The sequence below is a fragment of the Ostrea edulis genome, chromosome 8 (assembly GCF_947568905.1).
Source record: "Ostrea edulis chromosome 8, xbOstEdul1.1, whole genome shotgun sequence".
In the NCBI taxonomy this organism is placed as follows: Eukaryota; Metazoa; Mollusca; class Bivalvia; order Ostreida; family Ostreidae; genus Ostrea; species Ostrea edulis.
The window spans coordinates 22,738,663-22,757,983 of record NC_079171.1 but is presented as its reverse complement, the minus strand read 5'-3'; the positions used below and the strand labels follow the sequence as shown (position 1 = coordinate 22,757,983).

The following is a 19,321-nucleotide window of genomic DNA, read 5'->3' as shown; positions in this document are numbered from 1 at the left end:
GTGTTTAATCAATCACTCCCCGTCTGCTTTATATACAAGTATCTGTAGCATTGTACATGTAGTTCTATGCTATATTGCATAATGGTGAATGTAAAAGTCATAGTCTTCTTGTTCTGTGTTCACTATAGTGTTGGTCATTTATCGTCACCTCAAAATGACTTCTTGGATACAACTGGACCTAGCACCACTTCTGATAAAGTGTCCGGTTCTTTACGAAATATTCATGATCAAGAGAGTTTAATGCGTGCTACAATGGTACAAAGAATTCAAAGGCTTCTAATGGATTTAGTCGAGGTGAAAAATGATTTCCAGGAATTGCAAAGGAAGGTTGTTGATATAAAGGATGAATTACACAGTTTGGAGACAAAGGACCAGAAACTGGAGAAAGAGAACATTGAACTTAAACAGACATTAAAAGCACTCTACAACAGACATCAAACAGACGAATTGGCGAGGAAAGATTTTGAGACTTTAAAGAATGAAACTTTAGATCTAAAAATGAAATATGGTAAAATGTTACTGGAAAACAACGCTTTTAAATATCAACTGAATCAGATGAACGAACAAATAAGGAAGATAGACGATTTAAGCACACGCCTTGATATTGTTGAAGGCAGTATGCAGCATTTGTTCCTTTCAGTATATACATCGCTTGGGAATATTCTGAATGCTTCACGTATACCACAGACGACTGGATCTTCTGATTTTATTTCAGGTAAATTTACATTCAATTAAACATAAATTCAATCTGAGCAACGTATCAAAAAGTTAAAATTATTCAAGATATCCTGTACGGAATAAAACTGCATCTTTGTCTTCTCTGATTTTAAGAAACAATATATTTCAAGATATTATAGCTCAAACTGGTGAATCGATAGAAAAATGTTAAATTGATACACAGTTCTACTATAGTCAGGCATATAATTCCTGGAAGTTAATGCTCGATGTAAGGGCGTAGGCAATCACCGCCCCAAAAATTTTGCACCAAAAAAATACAAACAAAATATAAAATTAGAAAATTTGTAACGATGATATCTGCTTATTGGTTGGGTATGTCTATGCACCTGTACCCGACACACGTGTAAACAGTAAACGGGGGGGGGGGGGGGGGGGGCTACAGATGCATTGAACATTTCGGCAGTCACCAACGACTTAGTGTCAGCACAAGATGGACGGAAATTTATTTTTGGACGCTTGTAAAGTGCTATAAAACAATGATTCTGATTTAATGAGACATATTTTAATTTGTTTAACTTAGATAACTTGCGCTTATTAATTGTTTGAAGGAAAGATAAGTATAATAGCTTTGTTTTTATCATGTGGTGACTTAATAGATGGAATATCGAGTATCTGGTGGAAATCTGAATTTAATGTATTCAATGTATAACAAAAGGATAAATAACAATTTTGAATGTTTTAAATAAAAATGAATGTTTGCTATTTAATGATGAAAATGAAGTAGATGAAATCCACATGACTGCAGGAAATAATTGGAAGCTGGACTTTTTACACTTAGCCTTTTTTAAAGTTATCTTCTCTTCGTTAAAATAGGAGAAATCAGATTTACTCATTTGTGCGGTAAACGATTAATCTTATTTCATATTTACAGAAAGAGAAAGTGTGTGTAGCTTTTTACCATTTGATATGTATGTAAATATAATTTATTTTATAAATATTTTGATAAAACATGCTCTTACCATAGACTTCAATGTGAAATAAATCAAACAATAATCAAGTCCAAACTTCAATGATAGTTGCGTAACTGATGTTATCCAAGAGGTTAATCCATCGCATAGGAAATTAGAAATAATAATTCATAAATGATACGGAGAACAAATGGTTTTAACCATCCGAAATCTTAGTCTTAAAGCTTTTAAGGTAAAGCAGAAATATTTTTACATGTTATATCACTGGTTTCCGGATTTACGCGATGCTTGTCCAAAATTCCCCGACTTTAAGCTTTCCCTTTATTTCGCAGAGCATGGCAGATTTCAGCGCTATTAACCATAACAAAACCATATTTTAGGCTTGAAAATCCTTCCCTTTTAAAATAAATATGTCAAATTTTCTTTACTTACTTTTCATTGCAGGAACAAGTGACTAAAACGGAAGTGAGTTTTGTTGGGATTACCAGAACATACTATATTGTGTTTTGGATATGAATATCGTTTCTATTCTTTTTAAAATTTCTTATTCAAAATTATTTATATATATATATACTGTAGCTATTTGCGATTCGAAGAAGAAAAAACGTTTTAAATGTTCAAATATTTAAAAGATTTACATTTATATTTTTGACTACGGAGACCATAAATACTTGTAAGCATCTTTTTCATTTACACTTGGTTGATGAAAATTTGAACAATGATAAAACATATTAGTAATAATAATAAGAATGCTTTATGAAGAGAAAAAAGTCCTATAAATGAAAGCATTGTTCTTCGCAGTGTCCTTTTGAAATACAAACAATATATTATAGCGATGCGTACACTCAAAGATAAGCATGTAAAGAGAAAGTCCGTGATTATATACAGTGTATAACAAAGATAAGCATGTAAAGAGAAAGTCCGTGATTATATACAGTGCATAACAAAGATAAGCATGTAAAGAGAAAGTCTGTGATTATATACAGTGTATAACAAAGATAAGCATGTAAAGAGAAAGTCCGTGATTATATACAGTATATAACAAAGATAAGCATGTAAAGAGAAAGTCCGTGATTATATACAGAGTGTATAACAAAGATAAGCATGTAAAGAGAAAGAACGTGATTATATACAGTGTATAACAAAATGGTATTTAAGACAAATATGGAGGCCATATTCATGATTTAGAATATGTTCATGTAATGGAGGAGGGGATAAAATATGGGGTTAACGAAAATGCATCCATATATTTTCATGTATGTATATTAAAAAATAACGATGGCTAATTATAAATATTTCTACATGTCTGCTAAAAACAGTAAGGGATTGTGATAATTCTATATATCGTGGTGTCTCATTCCATACATGTACCCCTTAGTATCGAAGAGCGTATTTTTAAACAAAATTGTTCGATGTTTTGGTAAAAGATTATAATTTAATTCGGAACGCAGGGAATAGGAATCGTAAGTTTGAAAAACAAAACCAAAAAAACTCGTAGATATTCAGAGGTCATACCACTGAAAGTTTTGTACAATAAATTACACTTATGTAATGTAATATATTGACATTTAACCATTCTAGCTTTTCAAACAAGGGTTTTGATGGCTATGATCATGGTTGATTTAAATACACATTTGTAAATAAGGTTTGGTTATGATATTTCTATAATGTTATTGAAAAGATTTTTGTATGTGTGTTAATACCTTTTTAAAAATTACCCAAAGCATTCTAATTAACAAGGTATATTGAACTATTTTTCTCTGTATAAAAATTGAGAAAACGTCAACAGACACAGATCGAAAAGCAACGTTAAATCTTGCACTCGCAAAACATGCCAACGTTGCTGCTTCATATCACAAAAATTAAACGTTATATATGGATATAATTACTATAGATAGAAAGTACACACCCTACAGAGTATTAGGCCATAAAATTACCAACTTCTGAAAATAGGTCAAAATTGACCCTTAGTGTACATATATGTACCTTCTAAATAAAATCTCCATACTACTAATATTGAATGATGTTCTAAACAAGCTGATAGAACCCATAACATGTATTTGGCATATTCTGAAAAATATGGGATACATGCAATGTATTTAAGGTCTGGGAGTCTGTAGCCATTTTCACAAAAAAGTTTGCGCTAAGAAAACATTGTTGTCTCTACCTTATATTTAAGTGGGTGCAACTGTGCTCCGAGTAAGAATTGAGTGTCATCACCAATGTATACACACACTTTTGCTTATTCAAAAATAGGAGAACAAAGAATTCAAAAAGAATTACAGTGTTTTAAAATTTTCATCTTAATCATAAGTTGGGTTTTTTTATGAACAGGGCTACTGAATCTTGAATGCATTGAATACATCTTTGTGACAATAAAGTAAAGCGTAACTTTTGTTGTATACCTAGTATAGACCTGACACTTGGGCAAATGTATATACAGGGTTTGTTTTTCAAAGTGAAGCTCAAGGTTATATCTTAAGGTGAAATGTCAAATATGATGACGTCATTTGCCAAATGAGTCATTTCTTAAAATCCAATTTTCTAAAAAATCTAAAATATTCGACATCCTGGGTTGAATTCTCTTTATTCTAAAACATAATAATTTGTGTATCATTTTGTTCATTGCTATTTTTTAACATTTGAATAATACATTTCTTAAGAGATCTTAATATGTAGCAATTTTACGTTTCAGATGTGCTATTGAAGAGTCATGCATGTTATATTATACATCACGGTGTACACAGATATATCAATTGCGATATATTTTGTTGAGATTTAGTAACGGTCAGCTTCATAATCATTACTCGTAATTTTTGCAAAATCTCTATAGATATTTTTACATAGGACACATTCTTATCACAAAAGTTTAATCTCACACACTTCTAGCTGAAGTTTGATACCCTGTATCTGACACTATGTGGAGAAAAAAGATAGGATGTATTTCTTTTATACCATGCACAGTAAACGATTTTGTTCCTTAGAAAAAACTATTAAAGTTTTGAAAAAAAAATTTTGGAAAAATTTCACGTATGTGTTTGTTATTACTTTAAACACTATTGTCATTATTCGAAGAGCGTTTGTATATTTAATCATAGGCAGTAGTATAAAAGGTACAAGTCTTTGAAGTTGTGACTTTAAAATTAATATTTTCTAATTCATTTTCTCTTCCTTCCTGCTCATGCATTAATTACAAACAGCAATAATGATTTTCCTGCTAACATATTGGCTACAATTTCCCAATTAACTCAATACAACAAGATTATTTGCCTTTTACGATACATTATATAAAACAAATTAACAACCAACAAAATTATCTAAGAATCGAATGCCTCATTCATCTCTGATCGTATCCTTTTGACTTTTTAGAAATTTGATCAAGAAAAAATCGACCTACTCGGCTAATGAGGTCATCCGTTTTTACCCGTTTTAGATATCACCTTGACCTTCATTTTGCTTTAATTAAAAAGAACATTTATAAATCGCATAACTCCTATATAACCGTCGAGGTGTCTAGAGGTAGAGTGTTCGCCCCGCATGTGGAAGGTCGGGTTCGAATCCCGGCCGCGACAGACCTAAGGCGTTAAAATAGGTAGTGACACTTCCAACGCTCGGCTTGAAGTGTGAATGTCATGGGTCCTCGGAGATGACCTTAAAAACGGATGCCCCGTGCCACAGTAGGTGTGGCACGTTAAAGAACCCTCACTGTTACATGTCCGTAAGCGCCGAGCAAAGCCCTAGATTTGAAGCTATTCACCTGTCTTGGTTACGTCCCCATATGAGTGAAAAATTCTCGAGAGTGACGTTGAACAATATACAATCAATCATAACTCCTACAAGCAACGCAAAACAGAGAGTTGGACAAACATGGACCCCAGGATATACCAGGCATGAAACCAGGTGCCTAGGAGGAGTAAGCATCCCCTGTCTACCGGTCACACCCGCCATTGATCAGATACAAATGTCAAACTATTAGGTATCTACTAGCTACAGAATAATAGTTACCCGTTTCGTTGCTATAGGAAATTAAATCTCACAAAGATGAAATCATTGCATGCAAGATTTAGTCTCCCAGACGTACATTATATCGGTAGTCTTTCATATTTTCAAAACATGCTAAATACATGACATGGATTATTTTAGTGCCTTCAGATCATTATTGAATATTAGTATCATGGACATTTCATTTATTGAAGTAATGAATTTAAGTAGATATTAGTAAACCCTGATTTTGTAGGTGCTTCTGTCACGGTTCAAAGAACATCTGTGTATCTAATTATAGACAGTGGTGTTACACCCTCCTCAGCAACAGAAACAACGATAACAACACCAGCAACTACTCAAGTACCAACAACAAAAGTTACTGAACCCAACCTTAACCCAACATCAACACCAGCAGCTACTCAAGTACCAACAACAAAAGGTACTGAATCCAACCTTAACCCAACAACAACACCAGCAGCTACTCAAGTACCAATATCAAAAGGTACTGAATCCAACATTGACCCTAACCCAACAACGATAACAACCCCAGAAACTACTGCATTACCAGCATCAAAAGGTACACGTTTAAAAAAATGCACAAGGTGTAATATTTTCTAATTAGTTTTCTACTCCAGACCATGCATTACAAACAGCAATAATGATTTGCCTGCTTTCATATTTGCTGAAATACAAAGCAAAATTCCCCAATCAACTCAGCACAACAAGATTATTTGCCATTCAAAATACAATGTAGAATTAAAAACCTGGTTTCATCTTACTAATCAATAATTTTGATAGAAACAGAAATCCTTTGCTCAAATAACTGTCAAAATTTTGCATGGTGAACTCTTAATTGCATTTTATTTCGATTTACTGGTGATTATGATATCCATTGTAGGTAGTAGAGCCAGAGAATTCCTTATCCTGTTCATGCAAAATTTCGATCGTTCAAAGGGATCGTTAACTGTTTATGTAGCATCTGGCAGCGAAGTAATGGTGAATATATCAAGTTCCCCTAAATTAGACGCAACCATTAAATCGGCAGTTGACAAGAGATTGAATATTACCCATGATTTAAAATTCACTCTTCCCGCCAATTTGACTTGCAAATATGGGGAAGTGGAACCCAAGGCTGTGCTTTTACAGACATCTGAACCAGCCACGGTGACTATTTTTGATCGTTTTCATTTGTATTCCAACGATGCAACTTTAATTATCCCAACATACAAACTTTCAAACAAGTATTTAGTATCCTCAACGCAACCACGCACTTCCGTATCTCACCATGATAGTCACTTTGCAGTAGGGGCCCTCTTCGACGGAACCAACATAAACATTACCTTTAAAATGAAGAACAAGTCTCTTTTTCTACTTGATGGGACATACAGAGACAAGGATGTTTTCACAGTAACTTTGGAGAGATTAGAAACATTTCAAGTCGGACATTTCACAGACCTCTCTGGTACAGTTATCACATCCTCAAAACCCGTAGCAGTGTTTTCTGGAAATCAATGTAATAGCTTGAGAACTGGCTGCAGTCACATGTTAACTCAGTTACCACCGGTATCCGAATTAGATAATCAGTATATCGTTCCTCCGTTCTACAACAATAAAGGAACTTTGATTCAAATGGTTAGCGGAAGTCAGAACTCTGTGAACTGCCGTGTCGGAGATCGTGTGTCAACATGGCTCCTTGGCGATACAGAATACAAAAACGTAGAAATAACATCACGTGAAATAGCGGTGATAGTTTCAGATCGCCCTGTGTTAGTAACCGGTTTTGGAATGGGTGGGAGTTACCACCCCTACATGACCGTCATACCAGGTGTACATCAATACCTCAATTACTACAAAGTGGCGGTGCCTGATGGATATGACGAAAATTTTCTCTGTGTGATGATTTCATCAAAATCTGTAAACTCCCTGAGGATAAATGGCTACACCGTTGACAATTATGAAATAGCATATCAAGTTTATGTATTTCTAGAGAAAAAGTTCCTAGTGTCTACTTTCAGAGTGGAGAATGGACGTTTTGAATTACAAACGTCAGACAAATCACATTTTGGGCTTCTTGTCTACGGCCATCGGCGTTCTGACGGGTACGGGTTTGCTGGAAACTTTGTTCTCGTCTAATTAAACATTGTAAAGGAACATAACCAGGATTTTTCACGGAATACATGGGTGATAAAGTTTTGAAACTATTCGTGTAAAGTCAGGCAGACAGTATAAATATAATCTATATCATTGTAAATAACATTTCTGCTGCACGTTTAAATAATGTCATTGTCTTTAATTAAAAATCTTAGCTTCATTAAGCTTGAAGTCTTCGATTAGATCACTTCAGTTTATTGGCCCCAATCATAAATACTGCTGTACATGAGGAAACTGGCTAGGAGGTTATAAAAGTTGACTCGGGCTCCAGCTCCAACTCTAGCTCGAATTCAAAATCATACTCCTAGGAGTACGTGGTCAGATTCTAAGGTTATAAAACATTTCGAGTATGTACTCCTAGGAGTACTTACTCCAGTTTTCGAGCTCGTACTCAAAACTATTTTTAATTGCACAAGCGGCCTTTTTTAGACTTCTTCCGTAATGGCGGCGCCCATGTGTTTATGTTGACGGCAGTTCACAGCAATATTCCAATCCTTATAAGAGTTATTTAGTGCCAGTACTTTGCTAAAACGTTCTAAATGTTTTTTAAAAAGAAATATTCGTTGAATTAGATGTCATTTCTGTAAATATAAAGGGCTATATATATATGTGCATATATATTACCATTTTTACTGTGTATCATGTATATATCATAGACATTTACAACATAAAATTTCGCTATCGTCTGCAGAGCTGTATAGCCAGTGGCGGATTTACAATCCCTGAAACATTAGGTTACAGACTACTAATTTTACTCCTATTTCATTGTAGTGCCCGTTTATAAATAGAGTTTTTTTCTTAAAAATTCCTGGGATTTGTATGTGGGGTGGATTTGTGTTTATTATAGGGCATAGATGGAAAGAAGGGGGTCTGAAATTTTTGTTGTTGATAATAATGGGAAATTCTGCTCTTAAGTGTGTAGTAGGAAGGGTGTAAATAGGCCATTGTTTATCTGCTTCTCAAAGGGAAAGGGAAATATGCAGGGTAGGGGTTACTTGCGGTGTCATAACAGGACTTGTGTGCGGTGGATTTTCCTGAAATTCACCAATATTTTTGGACCTGAATTGCTCTAAGTCTGTGTCAAATTTCAGGTAAGTTGAGGCGGTGGAATTTTTTATATTAATTTTTATGTTATAAAGGAATGTATAGCAAAATAATTGGTAGTCTGTGTCCATTAGATACTTTACCATTTTCCCGTTCGCTCTCCCTTTACAGTTTTGCGTTCACCGTTCACAAATCGCCGTTACACCAAAGTGAAAGGATCGATCTTCATAGCAAGGCAAAAATGAAAAAGGAACGTGTGCGTAAGAGTGAAAGTAAACTTTAATTTTTTTATATCAAAAATTGAATTTATAAAGTTCAAATGTCAGGATTATCAACTGAAAATTCAAGGAAAATTGCAAATCACTCACCAAAATAGAATAAATCATTTTCATTATATTACAAAACATAATTATTGTTTGGTTTAAAAGTGGGGGGGGGGGTGTTAGTTCTGAATGAGAGAAGAATGTAAGAACCTGCAGTTATGAATTCAACCCTTATACATACACACGTTACACAGGATGAGTGCTGGTACATGTACAAAAATTAGGCAGTTTATGACAATCAATAAATACCTCACATCCCCCCCCCCCCCCCCCCCCCAATTATCATTTTTGCATTTACAAGGTTGGGTAAAAGCACAATTTAGTATTATTATTATTTTGTCTCACTTCACAAGAATTTTACACAAGTCATCTTTTTTCCTTAAGCCCCCCCCCCCCCCCCCCCCCCCCCCCTGCTATCTTAAAAAAGTAACTTGATGCTAAATTTCAATGCACAATCGTGCCAAAATGTCAAACTGATTTGACAAGTATTTCTGATTATTTTACGCCTATGTTTATGAAAGACATTGTCAATAAATGTATTTACTCCTTTCCCCAACATTTGAAACAGAGAGGTTGGAGCGTTTGCCCCGCATGCGGAAGGCCGGGGTTCGAATCCCGGCCGCGACAGACCTAAGTCGTTAAAACAGGTAGTGACAGTTCCATCGCCAAACGCTCGGCATAAGATGTGAATGTCACAGGTCCTCGGAGATGACCTTAAAAACGGATGACTCGTGTCACAGTAGGTGTGGCACGCTAAAGAACCCTCACTGCTCAATGGCCGTAATCGCCGAGCACAGGCTTAAATTTTAAGCCCTTCACCGGTCTTGGTGACGTCTCCATATGGGTGAAATATTCTCGAGCGAGACGTTAAGCAAGATACAATCAATAAATCAATCTCTAATATAAAGATGTAATTTTTTCTCGTACATTTCTGTCCTACATATAATATACGTGTAGTTCAGTATACAATAAACAGTTTTATCCGCATCAAATATATATTGCACAATCTAAATGTAATTCATGGTGACACTATTTCGTACATACATTAATTCTGAGATTATTTCCTCAGGTCGATATACTGTACATGTAGTTGCAATATAGTGAATTACACAAAATGTACGTGGGAATGAACCTTTTATACTATTTAGAAGCGTTCAGGCATCAACACGAGGTACCTATACCACCCTTTTTACGATCATTTCATGAGAAATAGACATACAGATGTATTCAGAACTGTAGAACATATATACATATAAATATAAATATTTCGACCGTGTTACCGGTCTTCTTCAGCCGTGTTTCGACTGAAGAAGACCGGTAACACGGTCGAAATATTTCAACAAAGTGTTTAGAGTTTTTTCTGTATATATATATATATATATATATATATATATATATATATATGAAATATTTCGATGCAATGTGTATCATGTATGATCCTCTTAAATGTACATTAAATAACTGTATCCCATTTCCATTCTCAGTGACCGTGTAGCGTGTGACAGCGTGGCGAGAATTCCATCGTCATCGAAAGCAAGTTTTTTGACTTGCCTAGCTAGGAGATTTGGTTCTGCAGGTCGTGAGTTCAACCCCGGGTAGGGGCGGAAGTGGGTATCCAAATAAAGTGAAATTTTCTGTGCTTTATAAAAGCACTGAAAAGGCCACGACACTGTTGGTTATTTAAAACTCAAATTTTCGACGCAACCCGCTTCTTTATCGACGTATATTACATAAACAAATAACACACATCACGAAAAACGACAAGTATCAATAAACTACATTGGTAACAAGAATGATACACTGTTGTTTAACTGCCTTTTCGGTGCTTTTATAAATTTCTTTACTGGTCTTGTATCTTCTTAGATCCGACACTTTATGAAAGTAGGGTGTTATTGGGTTTTCGTGCTTATATATAATATATATATATATATATATATATATATATATATATATATATATATTCCCTACCTTTGTTATAAAATAAGTACAATCAAGGGTAAAATCCGAAATATTCCGCTTTGCGTTCACCGTTTAAGTGGGGAAGTAGAACGTTACAGGGACAGTAACCCCCCCCCCCCCCCTAAACTTATAGAATTTAAGGTAAATCATGGTATCTTGTTTAGAAAAATGTAAACGATAAAAGAAAGCAATAATTTCTTTTACTCTCAGAGAATTAATGACAAAATTTTGATTTATCTAATAACTTTTTTTGGGGAGAACTTACTTTTTTTCCAAAAATCCTTAAAATTTGCGTTATTTCATCAATTTCACATTAAAAATGACAGAAAATAGTAAAAATGACTACATAGGAGATATTTCAAGCCCTATAAAAGCTGTAAAATCCAACATAGAAATCTCAGCGTTACTTGTAAATGAAGGAGGGGTGGAATTGGAAGGTTCCGCTGAGTTGGAGATGATATGTCTGGCAGCTGACGCAAGAGATCCATAATGGTGTGTGGTAGGAAAATATATCTTGCAAAAACATCATCTGCAGATAATTCGTCTAAAGGGTTGCATGATCTGTCTCTGATATTGTGTGGAGCACGTTTCCTAATTGGCATTTGTCGGCATGCAGCCATTTTTATAAAAGCAAACGACACTTTGAGTACATACTTTAAATCTCAAGTAAGCTTTTGAGCTTACTCGAGATTTAAGTATGGCATACTCCATTTGGAGTATGATTTCCTTACTCAAAAGTTTTATAACCCACATTTAGAGTATGTGCTCCGGCTCAAAATTTCAAGACAACTTTCGAGCCTGATTTGGAGCCAGACCTTCAGCCAGTTTTTATAACCTAAAATTATTTGGAGCCATACTCCAAATCTTCTTTTCGAGCTAGAGTTGGAGCTGGAGCCCGAGCCAACTTTTATAACCTCCTAGCCTGGATGTCGTGTATAGCAGTAAATATCACCTGTCGCCTGCACCTTCGAAACTTTTTACTATTTCCCTCCGCAATGTTCAGCTACATGCATAACGGTGTTTAGCCATATTTTCCCACTACCACTATGTAAATCTGTTGGGCGAAGTGGACAGCCAGAGGCGTTTACTAGGGACCACACTAATACCACGCGTGGTGTAAGAAAGCCATTCAATAATGGAGATGACATCAATGTACAGGATGACCTCAAACTAATTACTGGAAAACCTTTTATTGCTTTAAGGTGTACAATAATTCAGTCTCAACAACATATTAAGATTAAGATTAAGACTCCCTGATAAAATAAAACTGAAGTGCACGGTATACGACAATTTTATGCAATCTAGCTATCTAATGTAATGCACATAATTATGTAAATATTTCCTGTGAAGTATTTCAATACCGATTTTTGAAAAAAATTAAGTTGCAAACGAAAAGCAGAAAATAAAATAAAGCACTTTCAAAGAAAACAAATGTTTTCGAATCAACTTGATTTCTTGTTACTTTCTTCAAAAAGGATGACTCCTGTCAGCCACGTGCCATAAATCGTTGGACTCACTTCTAGTTTAGTGTTTTGTCGATGTGATTCGAGATTTATGAATAATCAGTTTTGATAACGCTTTATTAATCAGCTACGAATTCGTCATCAACAGGATTTTATTTCCACATTTGTTGTGTACAAATTCTCTAATTAGTGAGATAGTGAGCAAATCATCAAAATTCTTGGTGCATTGTTCTGACACAATAGATGATTCGGGGAGAATTGCATTGCAGTCCTTATCCGTTGTAGGGATAATTCTGTATTTTAAGGACTCAAAGTACAGGGTTGCATTTCATTACAAAAAAATAGCATAGTGAAAGGCGAAGATAACGAACAATCATTCAATCTTATAATTCTTATAAGCAATACAAAATTGAGAGTTGGGTAAACACGGACCTTTGGATATACCAGATGTGTGATCAGGTGCCTAGGAGGAGTAGGCCTCCCCTGTCGATCGGTCACATCCGTCGTGAGCCCTATATCTTGATTAGGTAAACGGAGTTATCCGTAGTCAAAATCAGAGTGCAAAGAACGGCCTAACAAGCGGTATGAAACACGTCATACAACATTTGATCCAATGATAGATTGTTTTTGCAAACGTTATAACGACCATAGAATCTCATACAGAGGGAGAACACTTGGAGACCATATTACATTCAGGGCCATTAGTTTGAATTCCGCTATATTATTTTCTATTTTTAATTAATCTGAATTAATAGATCCGGTATGCAGTGGACGGAAATTGGACTTGTGTAAACATTTCTGCAATCAGTGTTTGACTCCTCGAATTACATGTTTGTGTAAATCATAAATGACCAGCAGCCAACCGGTGTGTGAGCACAAACGTTCAATATGAAATCTGAACTGTCCTAAAGCATTGCACTCAAAGTATGCACGATGGTTGTTAAAAGTCAATGTATATTGACTTTTTCCGTTGGTGCATTTATTTGATATATAATTAGTCTTCCCTGTGAAATGATAGGTATTTTGCAGCATCAATTATTTTTAATAGAATCAAACTAATGATTTCACTATCAAGTTTTTGTATTTTAGGGAGTTAATTTTAAGTCCAGGAAAATCGGGTCAAAATGTTCTCTATACTCCCCTGTCTCAACATTCATTATTTTATTTTATTTCATTTTGTGCTTTTTTGGCAGCAGAGGTACGTATACTGTTTTGGGCAGTACTATACTGCCCAGAGTGTTTACCAGGTTTTACGAAGGCGAGCATTGCTGGTCATTATTTTCCTGTCTAGAAACTCCATTATTGTTTCCAGAGTTGTTTCATCTCCTCTCTCAAAAACCCCGGAGTTCTTATTAATTTCAGGATTAAAAATGTGTTGGACTGACACTCCATTTGCCATCTCATGAAAGGTTATGGTGTCTTTCAGATGATGGGATTGGAGACCCCCTCTCGTGTACATTTTCGTTGATGCCATTTCGCCAGTTCTTTGTCAAACTCGCTTCTGACACGTAGGTCTAATATGGAGCCCAGTGTTAAATGTGTAAGACTCTAAAGTCCGATGGGCTGCTCCAAAGTGTGATGGTTTGTCGACGTTACGGACGCCAAAGTACGATGGTCACTCCAAAGTGCGATGGTCCCTCTCCTGTGGGCACGCTACGCCATGGTGCGATTGTGTGGCAAGCCAACGTGCGATGGTGTGACAAGACAAAGTGCGATGGTCCGTCATTTAACGGCGCGTCACGCCAAAGTGTGATGGTCTGATACTCCAAAGTCCGATGATGCAGGGTGAGAGAAACATTTGTGACGTCAAGTTATGATGACGTCAGTTTTAAAATCTTTCTTTTCAAACCAAAGAAATGCAACGTCATTTTGCCCAAACGAATGTTATTTCTGTTGTCACCAACGACTTCGGGATATTGGAGGAAGACACGGGTGATGGGCGATAGCAAGACAAGGTTTACACTGGATTGTGAGAGCAGTAAAGTAAATATGTTGTCGAAATAGCTATGTTTTAGTTCATGATCATTTATTACTTGTGACGTACATGTAATAAATTCCTGGGAGGGAGTATGCTATAATGCAAAACATTCTTTGCGATTCCGCATCTAAAAATTTCGTGTTGAATAACACAGCTAAATGGTAATGAAATAAGGTATTGTTATTATTTTGTGTGTGTCACTCCAGCGCACTTTGGCGCATTAATATGTGCCATCGAACTTTGGCGTGTCACAACATCAGATTTTGGCGCATTCGTCTCATACCATCGCATTTTGGCATGTCACACCATCGTACTTAGGGGCATAAGTGTGAACCATCGCACTTTGGTGTGTCACACCATCGGGGTTTGGCGCAGAACATCGCACTTTCGCGTGGCCATCGCACTTTGAAATCTTACATATGTGTGTCATCTGTATAGATGAAGACGCAGTCATTGTTGTCAATTCTAAATTATAATCAAATCCATCTTCAGATTCCGATTCTGAAATGATTTGTTTCAGTACCTCTTGCATCGGATGCAAAAAGTATCATATGTGTTCATATTTGCGTTTGTTTTTAAAGTGAATTTTTGTGCATAAGCTTCTTATTAAAAGACCCTCCTTGCAATTATTTTAATGTGCGATATGGGCACGCAAATGAGTTAGTGAGACCAAATGAGAAGAAAAACGGATCACAGACAATGTGGTATATGAAAAAAACTTGAATATACATCTTTCCATAATCAGTTTAGTATACTGTATCCACAACTGTAAGATATGATCTCTATTTTTCCTTAATCGGAGAATCAATGTCACAAATGTTGCTCTTCCATGACATCCAACTTCAGTTAAAATATTGGAGACATGCAACAAATATTCAAGAGCATTTTATTTCAGGAAGTACTGATCAACGGAGTCCGTCTACTTGTATAAATACTTTGTATTAAGACAGATTCCATCCCAAAAATGAAGTACGTCCACTATTGCTGCTGCTTACTACGACAATGTCATTTTTATGCTTCCTGGTGTAGACATGATATCCAGAATTAACATACACTAGAATTAGACCACCAACTTTGTTCCATGCGAAAGAGCCGCTTATAAAAAGCTGATCCAGAAACAGATCCGTTGACAACAATTTCAACGCTAGCCCAGTCAGTTGTTTGAACGGCAATGGTCCAAGGAAAACACATATACCCCAGGTGCGGGAACAATGAATATCCCGTCGTCCATGTGATAGCCTTGACCTTTATTAACTAATTATATTATCAAGATCTGGTAAAGAGTATGCTGATGAATACCTGTGAAAAGCTTATCTTTGTTGTGTTTTTGGATAGGAGCTGGTGGAACTTAGAAAACAAATTAATGTGATTCTTAACATATAAAGTACCCGTATGTGCGTAAATCTTTTGTATCACTGTTTTATCGAAAATATATATGAGGAATAATATTTTTACGGAAATACATATGCACATTTATGTATTTTATGTACCAGGGCGGCAAAGCAGGAGCAGTAAAGGTGGCAACCATCGGCCCACTAATTTTGCAAAATGAAAAAAGAGAGGGTGATAATAGCGAAGTTTTTACGGCGATATACTGTTAGGTTCGATACGAAACATGAACTCTACTGCTTACACAAGTGCAAAAATAGGGTTAGGTACCTGTACTTGGTGGAAGTTGATAATTAGCAGAGGTATTAATTAGGAATACATAGAGATGTGTGGAACCTTTATGCTGTCACTAACGACTTTACCAATGTATCAGTACGGGGATCACGGAAATCCAGGTCTGAACGTTTTTGATCAATCCTGGACACTAGTGCGTAAATGTTTAAACGGAGATTAACAATTATACATAGACATTTCTATCCACCAAATCAAAATATATCGATGTGATCTAGTGCTATTTCGCTATAAAAACACATATGATTATCCCTCGGTTGATGGACGGTAAATAATTGATTGTATACTGTTTAACGTCCCTCTTGAAAATCGTTCACACATGTACAGACGTCACCATTGCCGGTAAAGGGCTTCAAAATCTAGGCCTATGCTCGATACTTGCGGCCTTGGAGCAGGAAGGGGTCTTTATCGTTGCACTACAGCTGTGACTTGGGGCCTCAATTTTTGTGGTCTCATCCGAATAGAAAGATCACCCCATTTAATCGCCTTTAATGATATGAAAGGGGGTATTGAGGACCTATTCTAACCCAAATCGCCACCGGATGACAGTAAATAAATGGTTTATTTACCTTATTATACTGAATTTCACAAGGACTTGGATAATCAAATTGTGGTTAACACTAGGACGTTAATTTTGAAGTATATATACTTGGTATGTACCTTTCTGATGTTGTATTTATATTGATACGCTATTGGAAGACTAGTACATCGATCTCATTCTGTCGACATAGTTACTGATCAACTGCTAATGACATAGAATAATATAGTTATATCGAATCGTGTAAGAAAGGGAAACTGATTTTCTTTCTGTTTTCTCTAAAAACAATGTAGATAAACTGCGTCTGAAGTCGCCCCAAGATATTTATCAAGTTCAATGTGTTGGGCAAATTTTCGCTGTTACATTTGTCAAACTGGTTAAGACTTACTTCTATAGTTTTGTAAATCTTCGAATATTGTCATTTTGCTATACTAGAGACAAACTTCATTGCTTTTAATTTTTTTTTTTTCATTGACGAAATGAAGTGATGTTTTTATGTTCCGGTGATTCTTTCAAAAATGATTCCTAGACCTCATTGGAGCGTTAATTGTTTTCAGCCCAGTGTACGTATGGAGGAGCAGTATACTTCCATAACTACAGAAAGTACAAATACAGCTCTGTATATACAACTACATTTTGTAATTTGTCTGAATTTTGACGATACGTCAGATTTGAATCCATGTATTGGTTCAGAAACCAATCGTTTTCTTCAATAAATCGTCATGTATCTGAACTCCACGTCGATCCGTAAGCACATCAATTAGAAGTTTATTAATATAGGTAGTAATCTTGATGATGCTACCAGTTCTCCAATTATAACAAATACGTTGATGTTACAGTGGTTTTATCAGTTTCCTTTAAAGTCTGAATTTCGCAAATATGGTATTTATAACGATTAATTAATGTAGTGCGAACCCTTCTCATAGCCCTTCGGTCGGTCCATGAGACCGACGCTCTCCCTATAGGTAACACGTATATTCATGTTAACCCCTTCTCTACCGTACCGGTCAATTTGACCGGTGGCGCATAAAAACGGGACAGCGCAAAAGGAGTGCCTTTAAATCTTTCAAACTACGGTCATAAGTTATATGATCTATATATCATATTTTTGGAAATTTTCTCTATTTTTTAACTATGTAAAAATCAGTTAAGTAAATAAAGCCATTAAATTAATAAAAGCATTTAAAGCGAAAGTTGGCTTCGTCTAAATATGACGCAACGCTTTGTCGCAAGGCCATTTTCCCCCTCGATACGATTTTTTTAATCTCCCGTATGAATGCACTATTTTTTATATTTTTGAAAAGCATATATTCCCTGCTTTCAGAACATCTAAAAATTATTTCTAATGCCTGGCAAAGTTATGAGAAAATAACTATTTTTTGCACATGTACGCTTTTTTACAATTTTATTTCGCAATGTTTAAACAGATCGGCGTTTTACCAATATCCATATATGGAAATAGGGAAAAGTAAATACAGCCTGTACAAGTAGAGGACATTTTCTTTTTGATGCACCCTTATTCGTGTTGTAATTCTTGTTAGTTTTTATATTACGATAAAATTAAATTGGGACATACTGCACGGTTTTCTTTAAAATTAGCGACAAAACGTCGGCGCTGAAAGCGATCGAAGCGCATCGCACAATAAAGTAGTGAAAACTATTTGTATTGTCCTCTGTTGGTAATATGAATACTTTTTGATACACTAAAACAATATATATATATATATATATATATATATATATATATATATATGAAATAATCAGCCAGATATTCTCTGCTTTAAAAAAAAGAAGTATAAATAACAGTTACATGCACACCACCTACTTGTAACTTCATAAAACACCTAATGAGAATGTTACATCGGTAGAGTGAATAAAAAATACTTCAAATTCAGATATAAACGTTATGTAATATTTTTTCGGAATGGAAATATTTTTTTCTGCCAAACAAAGAAAACAAAAAGACCAGTCTGCATATTGTATATATAATACATTTTCCCCCGTGATATGGAAAACTAATGTAAGAAGTAACCATATCTGTGAAGCTTGAAAATGTTGGTGAAAATTGCGTTGATTTGAATGTAAGCGTCAGGAAATGTACTTCAAGATTTTAAATCTTGTCTAAGTTCACATCGTTCTGAGATGTTACATAAAATCCGTAAAAGCACGTAAAATATATTTTCTTAATCGTATATTTACATTCACTGAATCTTTTATCTTATATTTCATTTGAAATTGACATTGCTTTCATCATGGAATAAATATCAACCATTACGCGGGTTATGCAATTTTCTCAGAGATTGCTATATGGCTGGCAGAAAGATGAACGAATGATGCTAAGAAAAAGAAAATGATCATTTTACTTCTAATTGTGACCGAGTTTTGACGCAATCTTGTACTAATCTGTAACAACCCCTGTACTAATCATTAACGGGATCACGTACTAATCTGTAACGATCCCTGTACTAATCAGTAGCGGTCCACTGTACTGATAAATAATGGTCCTCTGTATCAATCAGTAACGGACCCCTGTATTAATCAGTAACATACCCCTG

General features: G+C 35.3%; 1 protein-coding gene across 1 annotated transcript; it reads left to right on the top strand.

Annotated features, from left to right (window-relative positions):
- The first annotated feature begins 456 nt into the window (after positions 1–456).
- On the top strand, positions 457–7,916 carry LOC125662424 (IgGFc-binding protein-like). The gene is made up of 3 exons (XM_048894636.2): positions 457–715; positions 5,929–6,207; positions 6,529–7,916. Exons 1-3 carry the CDS (start codon positions 499–501, stop codon positions 7,761–7,763), a joined length of 1,731 nt encoding a protein of 576 aa, XP_048750593.2. The 5' UTR covers positions 457–498; the 3' UTR covers positions 7,764–7,916.
- The last annotated feature ends 11,405 nt before the right edge of the window (positions 7,917–19,321 follow it).